The sequence below is a fragment of the Dermacentor silvarum genome, chromosome 2 (genome assembly GCF_013339745.2).
Source record: "Dermacentor silvarum isolate Dsil-2018 chromosome 2, BIME_Dsil_1.4, whole genome shotgun sequence".
Classification (NCBI taxonomy): domain Eukaryota; kingdom Metazoa; phylum Arthropoda; class Arachnida; order Ixodida; family Ixodidae; genus Dermacentor; species Dermacentor silvarum.
In genome coordinates, this window is record NC_051155.1 from 184,030,048 (window position 1) to 184,048,463 (window position 18,416).

At 45.1% G+C, this 18,416-nt stretch overlaps 1 protein-coding gene across 1 annotated transcript in view; it reads right to left on the minus strand.

Annotated features, from left to right (window-relative positions):
• LOC119442276 (WAS/WASL-interacting protein family member 3-like) overlaps positions 1-18,416 on the minus strand; it is a 35,290-nt gene that overhangs the window by 16,249 nt on the left and 625 nt on the right. The window contains exons 2-5 of the mRNA XM_037707092.2: positions 15,159-15,403; positions 11,887-12,012; positions 7,833-8,470; positions 1,589-1,913 (exon numbers count right to left, since the gene is read on the minus strand). Coding sequence (XP_037563020.1) covers positions 1,589-1,913; positions 7,833-8,470; positions 11,887-12,012; positions 15,159-15,324 — 1,255 coding nt within the window. The 5' untranslated portion in view covers positions 15,325-15,403. The remainder of the gene's footprint in view (positions 1-1,588; positions 1,914-7,832; positions 8,471-11,886; positions 12,013-15,158; positions 15,404-18,416) is intronic.

Genomic DNA, 18,416 nt, shown 5'->3' on the forward strand with positions numbered 1-18,416 from the left:
TACGGTAGCGTGGCTGAGACGTCGGTATGTACACGCATGTTCCGGCGCAACGCAGAATCGGCGACCTTGCCATTTGAGGGAAAGTGAAATTTCCGCCACGTTTCTTGCTTTGTTTTGCTCGCGTGCGACATTGAGGGGTCTTTCCTAAGCTTTTACTCTATGGCGGTGCCGGAGCAATGCCGGTCGGAGGCGCCGCCACGTGATTTGGTTCGAATTAATGAGATTCAACTGTACATTGAATGCAAACGTTCTAGCCGCATTCCTCGACTGTCGCATACGCGTGGCGGCTCGGTGCACATGTTTTGCCTATGCGCGGGCCTTGAATTGTTGCTTTGGTTATAGTGCGGTACCGCTTATAGTGCGGATATTCGCGACTCCGGCAACTTACGTTATAAGCGGTCTACACTGTACGTGCCTTACCGTAATTATGACCCTTGCACTAAGTCCAATAGCAGCAGCCCCGTCTTGGCAGCGCTTATGGTAAACCCGTAAAAAGTGGGGGCACGTTCGATTTGGAGGTGTGTTTCAAAAAAAAAAAATAGGTGTTTTCGATGGGTTAATCATGTTTGTTCAACAAATTCACCGTCCCCTAAGCTCCATCGAGACATGCTGCCACTGAAGGGGTCACTACTGGGCCAGCATAGGAGTCACGCACATGCATGCTGATTGGTCAGGTTCAAATTATACGGCGAAGGCCCATTCTAGGATCAAAATAATTGAAGTTTGGGCCCATAGAAATGCATGAGTGTTGGCTGGGGGTGCGATTGGTCCATCTGGTGACGTTTTAAGGTGGATACACACGCGAGGGCAAAATCCCGCCTGCTCCGCGGGCCGAACAGTCACGTGATCACTTGAATCTGGCGCAGCCAAGTTAGGTCGCATCCCCACAGCTGGAGCGCCCGTTTGCGGAATCCGTGTGCTTACTCTTGACTCCAACGCTTAGCAGCTGCGCATTTGCATAATCGGCGTGCTCTATATTCCATAGCGCTGTGAATCCCTCAACAAGAGCCAAAAAAGTGACGGTTGCCTCTTCACTTAGCGTTTTCTTGTGCACCTCACTCATGTTGAGGTCACGCAGGCTGCGCGGTCTGAGTAAATAGAAATGCGTGCAATCACGACTCACCTTTCCCGCTGCACCATAACAAAAGTACATGCGGTCACTGCTGCACCACTGTAGCCGCATAACAAAAACACACGTGGCTTCAAGCCCATAACATGCCATCATAGCCATGCCAATCCGTCCAATGTTGACAGATTTGACACTGACTACGCTAAACTGAGTTCAGACGACCGCCAAACGGACGGACGGAAATACCGGCGAGCATTTTCAATCCTGACGGTGAGAGGAGTAGGCCGGACTAGGCGAGGGTGGTACGTTTTGATCCTTCACAGAACATTGGCTCCCACAGTGAGTGGGATTTACATAATTTTTTTTTCATACTGTTTCCTTGACTTCAATGAGCAAGATCTGGTGTGGTGGACTTGCGCTACACTTCGATGGCAATTGTAAAATGGGGAATGCAGTTTATAAGGTGGTCACGCTCGCATTCAAGTTCCAAGAACAATATGGCACAGCTTTTGCATTCACCTGAAGAGGAGGCCGAGGCAGGGTTCCTGACCGAGGAGCTCCTCTGCGGGGGTGTGGGCGATGGCCGCGTGGGGGCCACCATGGCCGTGGGCTTTGCCGTCTGGTGGGGTGGCTGGGGAGGGGCACCCCTTTGGGGCAGCTGAGGCGGTGCACTAGTAGGCAAAGGGGGTGGGACGCTGGTCGGCAAGGGAGGGGGCCCACTGCTGGGCAAAGGGGGAGGCGCACTGGTTGGCAGCGGAGGCGGCTCTCGGCCCCTTGGCGGAGGCGGTGGGCGCCCGACAGGTGCCTGGCCACGCGCAGGGGGCGCAGGAGGGACCGCACGGGCCTGGTGGTCATTTGAGAAGAGAACCAGAGAGTGTCAACCAACAGCAACCACTACGACCAGTGAATATCACTTAAGATTTGAAACATGTTCAGGTCTTTTCACTAGCCCCTTTACATCAACATGCCCTGCAGTAGATCCCCCCTTGTTTCACTGTGAAAGCACAGAATCAACAGACACTTCTGCTGCTGGAACTTCCATGCCACTTGCATTTGCCACAAGGAGAAGTCAAACCTAAATTTAACAAATCTTCATTTAATGAAGCTTTAAGACCACCAAAGCCTTTTCCTTCCCCTGGAATGCCTTCCACATAGTCGCACCTCGTTAAAATGAAGTCGCACCCAACACGACAATGCCTTATTTATATACAATATTCGTTATATGCATGAACGCTATATTGGCAAAAAAGAAATAAAAAAATAGAAGAGCAGTTGGGTCTACTTCCAATTTTCATGGCTTGCGAATTTTCAGCAGCTTGCTGGGTGCCGATACATGACATGGGAACAGCAATAAATTACATACACATTCTGCACAGTTGCTAATATGCAACCGTGCAATCTCTGATCACACAGGATCAGCACATTGGCTTGATGGCGGTAGTCCAACCAGTCCAAGCTGCTTGCTGAAATGCAGATGCACGTCCAGAATGTGGTACTTCAAGTTGCCTTAAGTGAACACAGTCACTAAATGATTTTTCACACATGAAGGAGGTTGAATGCAGACCTGAAATCTGCTACCCGCGCAGTGTTATGAGGTCTACTGGTACCAACATATTAATAGCAAAGTTCCTGTGACGGCTTGTCACCACTCACTACGCCGGTTGTCAGCAAACTTTTGTTACAGCCATACTGCCTAGCCCCGCAGTCTTAACAAGCACTGCTTTGTTGGCAACCAAAGTTGATATTTGATGCCTAGTTGACATGGCGGCAACTTCGTTCGCTGTCACCAACTTCGTTCGCTGTAAACAAGAAAAGGTGTGAGGAACACGCAACCAAAAGCCGTAGGTGCCCGCAACGGCCGCTTCCCCACGGTACTCGTCTGCCCTTGTCACGTGAAAATGCCACCACACACTCGGTTTTCTATTCCGATACCAGCAAATCTGCTCGCGGATTGTCGCATGTCGCCATTAGCAGTTATCATCGCCAAGCAATTGCGATAGGCATCTTTGCTTAACTGTTTCACAGCGCGTGCCTACGACCAGTGAATATCACTTAAGATTTGAAACAGGTTCAGGTCTTTTCACTAGCCACTTTACATCAACACGCCCTGCAGTAGATCCCCTCTTGTTTCACTGTGAAAGCGTAATGCACACTTTTAATAGGCTGATAACCCAAACACGCCACTGTTGCTGCAGGTGGTGCAAAGTGAAGCATCATATTTTGCTCCGGTGGCATCTTGGCAATGTGTTTCAGCATTGCACACCAGCTCGATTTCGGTTTGGTTTCACCTCGCCATCTTAAATTGACAATGCGCGTCTCTGGTCGCTCAGACCCCACAAGCACGACAGGCGTCGGCGTCTTGTGCCACGACGATTTTCGCCAAGTGGGCACATTAAAACTTCCCGCCAAAATGATCCCTGCCCGAAGAAGCTGCTTACTCAAGCCGAATTCGAGGAACACGAATGTAAGTTTGCCAAAACCACAAGAATGTCAAGACGCGTCTCGGGCTACACTAGACCGGTGCACAAGATCTTGGGTTGCTCAGGCCCCACAAGCTCAACGCGTGTCAGCGTCTCGTGCCAGAATGATTTTCAGCGAATGGGTACGTCAAAACTTCCCGTCGAAATGCTCAGCCCGGGTAAGCTGCTGACCCAAGCCGAATTCGAGGAGCGTAATCGCACGTAAGCATGCCGAAACCACAAAAACGTCAATGTGCTTCTCTGGCCCCAGCACCAGATCAGCGCAACGCTTCGCATTACATAGATGTCAATTACAGTCGAGTGTGCCAAATGATTTACTGACTTTCGATCGCATGTTCCCGGTTAGTAAGTTTTTTCCAAAACATATGAACGAGGTTCTACTGTAATCACACTGGTCCAAAAATCAGGCACTTGAAAAATCAGTTGGTGACTATGTTTCATATTTTTGCCACCAGGATACATAATTTGACCCATGTGCAAACAAAAATATGCTTTGCTATAACGAATACGGTATTGGATTGTGCATTTCAGCTTCATTATAAAGCATGGCCAACCAAATTTTAGATTTACTTCAATGTATCCAATAATTTGTAACATTTGTTCATTATATCGAAGTTCAAATGCATATTACTTTTCTTGGTTTAGCACAGTAACCTTGCATTGCAGTTTCAATTTAACGAAAGCTTTTCACATTGCACCTTGGCGAGGACATATGCCATTGCCAGCTCAGCATATTGTCGACACCCGTTCTGGGTGCATTCCATTCATGGTCATGGAAAAGAAAAAATGAGTGGCAGAATACGTAAACTTGTGGGAGCTTACGGGAGCGCTGCATCGATCCGTGGGTTTGGTGTCCGGACTCTTGATATGGACAAATGATGATTGTGGGTATAACAACGTAATAAAGGTAGCATGGGACATGCTTTTGAGCACTTCACAAACATTGGCATCAGAGTGCCGACACTACGCTGGTGTCTTTATAGACATGTGCCAATTTTTGACTCAGCTATGAGAAAATCCCAAAACAAATATTTCTATGGAACCGCCAGCCATTTAGTGTCTTTATATTCAAACAGGTATACAATGGCTGACCTATGTTGGCTTTTACAGTTTCCGTAAGTACAAGTAAACACTTTCACAAGATGTGTGACTATTTCCAAGCCTTATCAGTACAACCTAATTCAGTTTAAACATATCAGATTTTTTTCCCATCAATGTGCCATTTCTAGCGAATGGCACCTAGCTTGATAGCTGCAGGATTACCGCACATTTGTGCTAGTAAGTTGGCTCACTAACACTAGAAACTGGCAGCACTCCCTGATGCCACAACATCTCTTAACCCCTGCCTTTTGGTCATACAAACCAAAGCATTTTCAGAAGTTAGCAATTGATTGACCAGCCAAACCAGCTCGACCCAATCAGACTGACTTTATTGCCCCAAAGCTAAATCTGAGCTACAGATGAGGCGAAGTGAATGTGCTTGCCAAATTAAACACACTACATTACTGACCTGATGGACACTTCATTTCTAATATAGTGTAGACCGCTTATAATGTAAGTTGCCGGAGTCGCTACTATCCGCACTATAACCAAAACAACAATTTTCAAGGCCTGCACATACGAAAAACATGAAGACCAAGCAGCCGCGCGTGCAACCGGGAGTTTTGCATATGTTTAAATTTACGCACGTTGAAAGGTTTATGTCCAAGTACCTGGGGTCTTCGCACGAAGGAGAAAAAGTAATAATAACTTTTTTTAAAAATGACGGCAACCAAAATTTCAGGCACAGTACAGTGTTTCATTCGATCACTCAGACTGATTGGCGTATGCATGGTGTCGAAAACATGGTGACCGTGGACCAAGTTACCGCCATTCGAGTGTTGCCCGTGTCCTCACATTCGTTATCAAGGTGGTTTCACCGCTTTCCACGTGTCGTACAGCCATTGCAACGCATTTCTTCGACTCGGCACCAAACCACAACTTTGGTCGCCGATGAGGCGCACTGATTAGGCCTAGCCGGCGGGGATGCTGGGCGGCATGCCGTTGCGAGAAGCTCACCCTTGATATGTTCGTACCCGTAGATGATTACATAGAGACTGCATGTGATCACACGCATGCGCTGAACTGACAGCAACGCGTACGAAGCGGAGTTTGGTTCCTCGGGCAATCAGTCGCAGCAACTACTACGAATGCCTACCAAGTTGTCTGTGTGCACACTGGTATGGCAGAAGCTCACAAGTGCACATAAAGCGTAATAGCTCCAAACTAATTTTGCGGAACACTGCTTAAACTGACAGCGCCGCACGCGCAATATCTGCACTTCACGACGCGCATCGCGACGAGTGCACAGAAACTGAAGCCGCGTTCAGTGCAAAGTGCACCGCAACCACCGCACGCCCGCATCGCGCTGCCGCCGCTTTTTTTTTGTTCATTCGCTCCGTGTCTCATGCTCCTTCTCCACATTGCTCTCGTTGCTCTCCTCTCCCATCGGAGGGTGCACCTTGTTGAGAAGCGTGCTCACTACCGCGCCCGACCGTGCTTGTCGGCAGAATTTTCCCACGGAAGCCACATTATAACCCGTATTTCGTCTCACGCAGCTGGAGTCACGAAAACGGGAGTCAGGAAAGGCTATGTTGTAGCTAGTTCTGCACTATAAACGGTTACATTACGAGTGTTCTATATTGTACAGTCAACGATCAATTTTTCGAATATAAAGTGAAACTTGACTTGAACGAACTTCCAAGGGACCTCAGGAAAATGTTGTTAAAGTGAAAGTTCACTCAACTGAAATAAGTATGTTGCAGCTGGTTATCACGAGCTAAAGGAAACACCTGGTGTTCAAATGATATTTCAGCCCATTTATTTGTCACTCTGCTCATTTGCAAGTGGAAAATGCGCCAAGCTGCGCACTTTCCGGTGCGGTCACAATTGCTTGGTGCTGGCTCTTAATCGTAGACAATGACGACACCGGGATCCCAAATGCCTTCGCAACGTCGATTTGGCACTGCCCGGAGTCCAGCATACGCAAAGCATCTCGTTTTTCGTCTAGACACAGGCACTTTCGTTTGGCACTCATGATTAACCAGCATGCGAATGTCTTTTCTTTGTGGTTGTAGGGCTAAAGCTATAGCTGTGGTTATGGCTTTGGCTGGCTACAAGCTTATGTAGGTAGCTAATCCAAGGAACCTTGGCCTATCCAGTTCAAAGCTAAATTTAATAGGGTGCATTATTCATATCCCAATTATGAATAGTGGTTCTCAACGTAAAAATATGCTACAAAAGTGCGGGTTGTACTTGAAGTGATCAATATGACCTGGGAGACATGGCAGAATATGCCGCATGAACATGCCGCAGAATATGTTCATAGAACTGAAATGCGCACTACACTGAATTTCGTTAAACTGAATGGTGTTTGCATTGGGTGTAATGGCGCTTAGGTGGGGGATTTAAAGATGTTCGTACAATTGAATAGTTTGTTTAAATGACGTTCGTTAAAGTAGTATTTTACTGTACTTGATAATTCGGACACCGTCGTGGCACTACCATGTACCCCATATAGCCAAAGTATGTAACATGTGAAATTATGGATGCTGAAAACCTTCGATGTCCCTATTTTCCCGACTTTCTGCCGTGACCGCAGGACCAAAAATGGCATCAAAGAAGGAAACCACTGCCGCCATTTTGACTATCTCGCAGCTTCAAACCAGTGCTTTCGCATGCTGATCCGGTGGCAGCCATAGCCACCACTGTGGCAATGCTAGGGAAAGCTAGCTGCTGCGACATTCACTACCAAGCTTCCTGCGGTTCAGTGCAGTGTTGGTCACTCCATCTTTGTCAGTCCTCGTCGATGGCTTCAAAGTGCGGAAAGCATGGCAATGGTCAAACGATGCATAAAGCCAGTTTCCAAAATTCAGCTTCGCCGTAGTACGGCAGTGTTATGCGGCGAAGCATATTGAGGGTGGAAGGGGGCCACTGTTGCCGGACACAGAGCACTCGCCGTCTCCTGTCACACTACAAGCACCGATATTTTTTAAGAAGTATACTGCCATGCCTTCAGAGCCATTTCAGACAGGCCCGTGGTGATTTCAACATCTGGTACAGTAAAAAAGGCGTACATTAATTTTTTTCAGACTGCCCATTTTTCCCGACGTTTTCATGGCCTCTAGGGAGTCCGGAAGACCGGATGTTGTCTGTAGTCCCCAGCCTCCTGACTAAATAACTTGGTACAGTCCAGAAGAAATGTGGGCTAGCTCCACTGCAAAAGACGGGGACGATGCAACTACCTTGTGCGCCTGGTGAAGATTGCTAGGCACGCTGACATTGCGTGGAGGGGGTGGAGGACCCGTTGGCTTGAGCTGGGGCCCCGGAACCTCACCGTCCCGCGAGTCCGGAGCACCGAAGCTCTGCCTACGGGCCAAGGGAGGGGCAGCAGGTACCGCCAACCGATTGCTGTGATGAGACGGTCCCATGGTGCCAAACTTGGAAGCAGCGGCACTGACTGCCGTGGTGACCACTGCAGGGCTCTTGGGTGGTGGTGGAGGCTTGACAGCGGGTGCCCTCAGCGGCCGCTGCTTGGCGCCTCCCCCGAGGCTCGACTGGGAGGCGGACCTTGTCACCCCCGGGGGCTTGCTCGGGAGTGGAGGGCCCGTCCTGCTACGGCCAGCCACCGGGGTGGCGTCTGATGTGGGGGCCACGACACTCAGGCTGGGTTTGTGGCTTGACGGGGGAGGGGCAGGAGGTGGGCCACGAGGGCTCACATCAGCGGGGAAGGGTGAGGGGGCCGCACGACGCACAGGTGGGGTTTCGCTGGGCAGCGGTGGCTGTACAGAGTGCTTGTGCGAGCTACCCACGGCAGGACTAGAAGAAGGGGGCTGTCGAGGACCACAAGAAGGTGCACTGGTTGCTGGTTGCTGTCCTGTCCCTGCATCACAGATGCAAACGTGATGGGTTACATTACAGTCAACACCAATGGCATATTATGCTGGCTGTTTCTGAGCATTCCTGAAAAGTTTCAAAAGTTGTTTAATAGTGCAACTAAGCTTTACTACGACAGTAAGTACGCTCCTATAGTGCTAACAGAGCCAGAATGATTCTTTGTCGAATGTAATAAGGCTGCTCTGAAGTGACCAATCGAATGTATTATATGTATGTACAAAACGGAGGCTCAGTCCCAGCAGAAGGAATGAGCGAGACCAAGTAAAATTCCTAGCTGCTCTACATCTCTAGGTGCCGTGCAGCAGCTTCATCGAAGTAGTTATTTTGTAGGCGCAGCTTTCTATCTCTTCTCAAAGCACCAGTCAAGCACAGCCATGCTGGGCAGTTACTAACTCTCTTAGGGATAGAACAACGAACATGTTCCATTATTCCAGTGGTTCGCGCATCATATCTCAAGTCCGCCAGCAATAACAGGTCTTGAAAACAGGAATGAGCGCACACAGATGTGTCCACTCACCTATAAGAAGCCATGAGAACAGGCACTTAACACTGCAAGCAATACAGTACCACAAAGAGTTGGACTCTGCATGAGAGTTTTAGGCAACTTGTTCTCAGTAAGCAGGTTGTTGTGCAAGCGCACCAGACTCCTCATGCATATTAGCCCTTTGACATCTACAGGGAATATATATTTCCCATGGTTTTAGGCACTTAAACAATTGAAGGACCTATGTATTCACTTAATAATATGGTAGTCCTCCAGCACAAGAAAAAGAAAACATCTGGTCTCTGTGCAGTTTTCTTCAAAGCTCTTGCAAATTCTCAAAACTGCACTGCCAATTTCTTATTTTATTTTTTTGTGACTTCCTTATTGTGCATCACCTCAGAATGAAAAGCAAGACTTACAAACAAATACTACCTAGAATGTTGGAAGTGAAGACAAATACGGTTGAATAGTCTGATTAATTTAATTGTGGGGTTTTTACGTGCCAGAACCACAATCTGTTGAATAATCTGTTCATGTCCCTAAGCTTAAGCATCTAATTTTCTGAACCAACCATTACCTGTCCAATGAAGTTATCAGAGCATGAAAGGCCTACAGGCCAAAGTATGCCCTTAAGGATATCTTGAATAAGATTAGACTACATTCAAACCCAGATATATAGAACCCACATATAACGAATTATTGTGTAAATTGAACAGCAGTAAATATCCCCTTGAAAATTTTTGTATAAATTTTTATTTTTATATAGAATTACCTATACATCGAACTTTTTTTTAATCCCTTTCAGATTCGATATATCTTAGTTAGACTATACTATGAAAATTTTGGCATTATGTAGGGTTATTTTGCACTTATGGATTTTTTTCTTGAATTTTCAGTAGAATGGGTTAAGTGAAAACATACAGGCCTTTAATAAGGAAGAGTTAATGGCAGCAACGCAGCAAGATCATAGACTCCTGCTCACTCTACCACTAACACCAGTCAGGAAAGATCACTGACAAAACTGACCGACATCAACAGCCAATGAGGCAGGAATATGTAAAAGTGAGCGAGAGCATGAAAAAAAAAAAAAGTGCACTCTGCAACTGACACATACTTAAACAAAATCAACTGCTTTTCCATTGCATGCTTATATGTACTATCGACCCAAAAAGTTTACGGACCACGGGACCTCAGAAAACGCTAAATATCTGAGCAGCCTTTAAATGTAGCCAGTAAAACCGTATATCACAATGTTGTTCGCATATACCAGTAGAGGCTGGAAATGGGAATACCAGGCTGCGTATTAAAGTTACAGAGATATTGAGCTTTTTGTCAGATCCCTTGGTCCGTAAACTTTTTTGGTCGATAGTACGTAAAGAAAGCATTCACAAACATTCCTGGTATGTACGTGTACCCCCTTCACCAACCACACCAACCATGAAAGTTTTCAGCACACAAGACCCTTTGGCGTTGCGCTGCTAAGCACGAGGTCACGGGATTGAATCCTGGCCGCAGCAGCCGTATTTTGATAGGAGCGAAATGCAAAAATGCCCGTGTACCATGCATTGGGTGCACGTTAAAGAACCCCAGATGGTCCAAACTAATCCGGAGTCCCCCACTACGGCGTACCCCATAACCAGATCATGGTTTTGGCGCGTAATACCACAGAATTTAATTAATTTAAGGCCAGAGACCCAGCAAAAGACTAAAGTCTGTCACAGCCTCTGTGTCCGCCCTCATATTCAAAGGTGCAGAGGATACTTCCCCACATGACTACCATATTGCTTGCCTAAATTCCAGACTGAGTGGCAACGTAGCAACAAGATTTAAACTTTTTGCAAATTCCGCGCACCAACAACACTTGCAATCGACTGTACTGTGCAGTCCACTGTTAAAGGTAACATGTGACTGTGGAGCACATATAAATTCTTCCCTCTGGCAATTATGCAATCGCCACGCTTTGCAGCTGATGACTTGCCGCTGGTGGCACTTACACCTTTCTATGCCTGAATGCAGTGCATTTACATAGCTTCAGCAGGAACTTGCTGCAAGAGCATCATATAAGTGAAAGCCGCATATTGGGGTGTTTTACTTAACAGTGAACTGTACTCTACATCAACAGTGGAAAGGTAGACACTTGAGCAATGACATTCATTTCTTTCAAATCAAGATCTTCAAACAGGAGAACGTCAGCTCTCACAAGTCATCGCATTCTGTTCCTACTGTTATTCTAGTGCTGGTGGTCATTTACATAGCACGATCGATGTGCAACTAAAACGCATCTGGCGTTTCATATGTCATCAATGTCATAGATACACAACCTTTACCTTAGCCCCACTCACGCCACGTGATCAGACACGCATGCCATTTGCCTGTAGAGGTTTCCACCGTTCTACAAGCATTTTAAAGTTGCTTCTTTGTTTTAGGATGAGATAAGTAGCTGTCAGGGTTTAACATTGTTTTGTGTTCTTGCCAGTTATTTACCTTGTACTTCTGTGCCTTGTTTTGATAATTAGGCTGTTAATATCTGAATGTCATGTTTAATTGCTTGTTTTACGCTTGTTCTAATACATTTTCTAGTTCTTTTATTTGCAGGTACTGGTTCTGTGATTCAAATAAGTTAGTAAGTAGTTAAATAAATTGTAATGAATTGTAATGAAGAACATGAAAGTAGTGCTAGAAGCACTGTAACTGCTATGACATGACGGTCGACTGCGAGCTGATGGTAAAAAGACTTGTTGTTGCACTAGCTTCTTAAATACGACTAACAGTAATAAATTTCCTTTACAAAATAAATAAATATCAGGTGCAGAAAACACAATTTCAATTTAGGAAAAAAATATGAGTGCAAGAAAAGTGAATCCCTGTACATCAGGGGAGTATCACAGGACTGCTGCACAGTGAACAAATGGGCTCACCAGACACTGCAGTTCCCGTAGGTCGTAACCTTGGCATGCCTCCAGCAAACAGCCCTGCCAACCCAGGAGGAGCAGCCAGCTTTCCAGAGCTGTTTGATGATGCTGAGGAGCCTCCCTTTTTGGTACCTATGGCAGAAACACAACAAAAATTGTTGACACGCCAACAATTGCACGCCAATTTAAGCAAGCAATACGTCAAAGACAGTGAAGCCGTATAAGTGAGTTCTAAGTACTAGGGTTCTATTAGCCGACTTCTTAGCGATGCAACGCTCTGGTCATACTCATGCAGGGCTCCCACGCAAACTGTGTTGCTGACCATGCCATCAGTTTCCACCGCTGCAGCCGTACAAACACCTAGCTGGTAAAACGCAGTGCAAGAAAAAAAAATTACGAATTACCATTTAAGAAAACCTAGCAAACAAGCTTTTGCCTATTTCAATGAGGTATACACAAGGTAACCTTTAGTTTAGAATCACAGATAGCTACATTTCAAAGCAAGAATTCAGGACTGTGACACAGGTTGTGTAGCTGGCTGATACCGAGCACATCACCGCACGCTGGCTTTCACCGCATGAAAACAGGAAACTACCATTTCAACAACTTCACTGTGAAATGCTGCATAAGTATCCAAGAGGAGCTTTATGACAGAGTGATCAGATTCCCTTGACAGCAAAGCCAAATGAGGAAAGGGCAAATGGTATTGTGTAGTTGGTGAAAGAGTACAGTAGCCCTTGGAGTCCTGGGCAAATATGTGCTTTATGTTTGCTCTCTGGTAATGTTTTAGTTTCCTTGAGCATTTCTATGGCAGGTTCTCATATTCAAATAGCCAAATTCACAGCTTAGCGAGCATACTGTCCGGAAAACATTGTTGCACTTTATGCCATGACCACTACTCCCAAGATTATCACTGATATAAGCGCAAGACATGCTACTGGATCCAAAATTTCTTTAATTTTGTTGCTGATTCGTAGACCTAAGGGTCCTGTCTAATCGGACTGCACATGCAATGCAAAAAGTGTTGTACAATGGCGTTCAATATGAGCTGCAAGTGAGAGCGTGTGCCAAAGAAGTTGCATGTTGCAGCTCATATTGAATGCGGCTGTACATTCTAGAATGTACGTGAGCACAAGCAATTAATCTGGAATATATAGTGAGAAAGGTATAAATAGCGGCGAACTCAATTCGTGCTATCGGATTTGACAACCTAGTATTGTTGTGACTCGAGTGTTGATTGCCTTTCTGGGCGCAATATCGCCCAATAAAGAGCTAGATTCTTAACTTACAGTTTTCGTGGTGTTTGGGTCTTTACTGTCACTACAACTTGACTATAATGAAGCAACTAAATTCACACATGCTTGCCAGGTGCCCTAATTAGTGTGCATGCTACATGAGAGGGCTACATATTGTGCATGCTAAATGAGAGTTTTCATGCTGTGGTTCTGTGGACGGAGCTCGTGAGCAAACATGCTTTCTGTGACAAGCTGACAATGATTTCATAGCATCTGCAACCTGGCCTCCTCTTAGGAACTGAGCCAAACGATATTGTCAGTTTCACTGCAGAATAGGGTATTGGTGCCTACACCCTACTATGCGGATAAATGCAGGTTTGTGCCAAGTTGTATTCCAGCTTGATGTCTGTGAGAGGTGCCAAAGTGGGGTGAATCACAATGTTGTGAGGACAGCAGTGTCGATACAGTAAAATGCAGGATGTGTGCCTTATAGATCAGGTCACAGTGTAATCCTGCCTGGACGTTATGGAATCCTATGTCTCACATAAATCAACATAGTTGTCAACTTTTAATCACACCTATGCTTAACTAATCAAAAAGTGAGATGAGATGGTTGAGACAATTTATGAACTTGCAGTGTGATGAAACATTGAAAGCATGTAGAATAAAAAAATGCAATTTCCAGTGCATTCAGACAGTTTGTGTGCAAGTATTTAGGGAAGCTCTTGCATAATAAATCAATTAATTGAGTTCTCTCGCATAAAGATACAACACAAATATTTCAAACAATTGGACAAATTTGGCTTCTTGAGTGGCAAGCTTAAATTTGGCCTGGCAAGGTTAAAATAATTTTTTCTGAAATCTTCAGTCTCGTGAATTATCTTAGGTTGAAAATTTATCTATGCATAATTTGGTGCCCTATGCACACGAAAAACTCTCTCTAGTACATTGCTTTCCTTAAGCAAATCTTTGTAGGATCCCTTTTAGGTAAATGTTTATCCCATCAGCAAAAGTTTTGGAATTGAAAGGAGCAGTAACACAGCCACACAGCAAGTGTCAAAGGTCTATCATTTTGACTTTACTGCACGCTCGGATCTTCAGAATGAATGCTCACTAAAACATGCTTTAACAAAATATGGCCAGATAGTGGAGAAGCTAGTGGGTAATCTTTGTTGCTCCAAGCAGCCATGCACTTCATGCCTCCAGCCTTTCCATATGCTGGTTCCTTGATGTAAATTTTGCAAGGGTTTGACTTATAGCTTCAATGAAAAACTGCAATAGCACAATGCGTTGGCGGGCTAGTTGGTGCGAATCCATAATTACTTTGTTTAGCAAAGTCAGTCGGCAGAAGTTGTGCCGACAGGCCAGGTTTACACCAAAGGGTCTTAACAATGCCGATGTGCCTTGCATCGAGCCACATTTTCACCGGATGCACTTCACAAGGCAACTTGAAATGAGGTCAATAACCCTTGCTGATGTCTTTAAAATTCCCTTGATTCCAAAGATAGTTCCCTTCATCTGTAGACAATGCTGATAATCCCTAGATCTAGGCAAAATAATCCATTAGGTTGGCATCAGTGGCATACATATATAGTTGCCTGAAGGCCACCGCAGAAATAATTAGAAAAGATTGTACAAGGCCACTTAAAGGAAAGCCCAAAATGCCACCCAAGACACCTGTAGTAGGTCTGACGATGATGACAACGACAATGGGGGTTCAAATGTTGCTGACCTTGGGTAATAAAAGATCTACGGCATTGCAGAGTGAGAGCTAGTTGTATGCGAAATGAAAAGTGCAAAATTTTTCAAGTCCAATAACTTGTTTCGAACTTATTTCTGCATGTTGTAGACGACTGCCATTATGAATACTGAATTACACAGATTGATGGAAGCAGCCATATCATTACAAGGCAGTTCACTGCTGATATTCCCACAACTTTGTTTGCGATTTTTTTATTTCTTTTTTGGCACGCACGGTATGAAACAGTTACATCTGTAAAGAGCAAGGCAAGTGCACATACGAAAAGAATGTGGATGCCTTACCATCAATGACAGGTGCGCTCCGATCATTGGTAACTGCTTTTTTTAACGCGGCACCGCCACGAATCTGTGACAGTAGGGCAGACCGGTCTGGCGTAGTCATCGTGTTCCCAAGCTTAGGTGGCCCCAGTCCCCCCATCGGGGGCGGGGGAGGTGGTGGCGGAGGCATGGTGCTGGCGACAGCAGCTTGTCGCTCCTAGGGTGGCAGTCACGCAACTAAAGATGTGTACTAACTAATGTGTGTGCCCCTGAAAGTAAAACAATAAGTAAGTAAACAGACTTGAATTGTTCACAGAAAAATAGAAAAAAAAAAAAAAACTCCGGAGATCTGTGTGACATTCAGAAGCTACACATGACAGACAACAAACAATGACTAGTGTCATTTGACTTCTTCACCAAACTGCTCAGTTACGGCAGCACCATGCACTGTGGCATGCCATAGGTTACGCTAACTTCTTTAACAACAAAAGCGTAGTCTTCATGCAAAATGCTTCAGTGCAGAGAGAGGATCAGTGGCAAGTGCGGCACATATCTCTGTGAAAAGAGGGATCAATGCACGAGGTCCTTCCTAAAACCGAGTTTACACTTGGCTCATGCAAGAGAAAATAATTACAATCACTACAATCACTAGGAATAAGCTTTCATTTATACCACTTGACATGGCAAAAAAGCTGTGACACCTCACTAAGTCGCCCAGTTGATGATACTTCAGCTCGACCACCTAAACTCAATGTATATGAGGATTGACGACAGCAAAGCTTGAAGACTAAAAGTGTCAGACTAGTGTGTTCGGTTCAGCATACAGTTAAGCTACTTCCTGCATTCTTGGCACATTATATGTGTTGTGATCACAACATGCAATACACACTTCTAACATTGAAGTTACAATTCTGTTCCGACTGATGGCACAATACCAAAATAGTAATGTGCTTCCGGTCAAAATATCTGTCAGCTAAATCTACTTAAAGAAAAACTACCTCTTCAAAATAAAATGCAGATTTGCCAGTAGATGTAATCAATGTGCTCTTACAGTCATGTCAATTTGTATATGTAGTATTATTTACACCATGTTTGGTGAATAGTTTGAATAGTTGGAACCAAGCTTCAGTAGTTCACCCTCTTAATAGCCAAGCCTAGATAAACATTGCTCTTAGCAACATGGTAGAAGGCTTCTGATGTGAGACTTGTTTTAGGGTCAGAGGTCAGCTGTGCACTTCCAAGACACTGCTAAGCCGGCAGAAACTTCGTCAGAAATCTGCTTTGCATGCTGTCATACTGCAGTGTTCTCAATATGCACAACTTGCCTAGAAATGTGTTGCAAAGGTACCAGAAAGACGTGCAAGTTCCTGCTCATTCGGTGCATTCAACCTGCAAGTTGCCTGCACATAGACATGGGCTTCAGTGAAAAAGAACACAGCAAAATGTAATTATCACTATCATTGTTGACTATCGTTTTCGAGTGTGCAGTGTTTATTGCCAATCCTTCCAGCACATCTTTTCCAAATGCCCCTGCCCATACACCTATTATACATATGGTCAAAATAAAACGGCCTAAGGTTGAAAGAAAACAAACATAACTGGCATTTTAGGCCCGCTACGGGTCCCTTCTTCACAATGAAGAGGGTCACGAGAGAGCCTGATTATTTGTGTTAGGTGGCGCAGAGTGCGCGTGTATATCTCGGGAAGATTTCCCAGTGTTAAGTTTATTGCATGTGTTTCTTGCACGCATACGTATGGTTTGCTCACTTATCCCAGTGGTTTTGGAGTGGATTTGCACACTAAGTGAGAAAAACACTGAACATAACTCTCACACTATTTGATTAATTTGTGGGAAATGCTGCTTTAAGGGAGCCAGCCACAAGTTGTTTGCGTGGTCAGTATTTAATCAGTTTTTTTTCGAACAGCTGCATTTCGTTTCGCAAGAAGTTTTACATTTATACCATAGAAATACTGCTGCTGTTATTTATCCAGCACCCATGTGTCAAAATTGATGATAAGCCAGCCTAGTACATCCTTTGACCACAGCAGCATAAGTGCCAACATAATAGAAAGCTGGAAAAAAAAATACTTTGTCAAGTTTATCTAATGCCTCAGAATGGCACAGAAAATTACACCTGAAATCATGTGGCAGCGACAACAAATCAAATGTTATGTTAGCGCAATATGTGGAATGCCAACCTCACTTTGCATGCAATTACTGCCCCACAATACATGATCAGCTGAAAAATGTTTAGTACGGTCCACTCTCAAAGAGAACATCAAATTAGTATTTCAAGACTGGCTGCAGCTTACTTTTGAGGAGAAGGCCTCTTTTTGCATTTAGAGATCTGCGGCATCAAGCACTTCCTTTCGGCGCAGCTTACGGTAAATACTAATTAGGCAGTCCCTTTAACTGTACGGCACATTATAAGCCATCAATCAGAACATACTTGAGTGAATATCCGCTGAACATTGTGCATAAATGGTGCACCGTATGAAAGGTGACACTCGACTTGACATGTGTTCAAACAATTCCTGCAGACCTGCAAGTTTGAACGTTACTTGCTGTTACCCTCTATGCAAATCCCATGTGTGCATTATCCTAACGAAGTTACGAGGCCAATATGCTTCCAAAATTCAGTAGCCAGGTTAGAAAACTGAAAACGTACCCAACCAGTCAAGCACAGCGCTGAATCGCCGATGACACTTGATTCATTTCGCAAGTGAAGATTTGCCACCCTCGATCGAAACACACAGTAACACTCAAGGCCGCAGAACCATGCATCGTCGGAACCAAAACAATAACCTAAAATAGCAGGGTCAATGCCATCCTACGACAAGCCACACAGAACTGAAATACTTCTTGCAACTAATCATACCATACTGACGAAGGCCAGTTTATCCGGAAGCGGTGCGAAACGCTCACGGAGGCGATCTATGAGGACATACAGGGAGTGTTGCCGCAGCTATGTTTACTCGGCGTCATTGCCCCTTCCGTCGCTAACTTCAAGCAGATAACAAGACTATAGTACCTGTTGAGCGTTTGCACTATCACCTTACTTTATTACGTCACCACACGGACGAAAATAAAAAGCAGGAAACGAAAGATGACGCGCGATTAGCAGGATCACCTGTGAACACGTTACACATCCGTGGCCGCCAACAAGACGAAGCTTTGACAGATGACCAATGTCTCCAAGCGGCTGCCTACGCGTCAACAGTCCAATAAAGAAGTTGTTACGCACTTGCGATTTCGCACTTTTAGGCCGAACTGACCCTTCA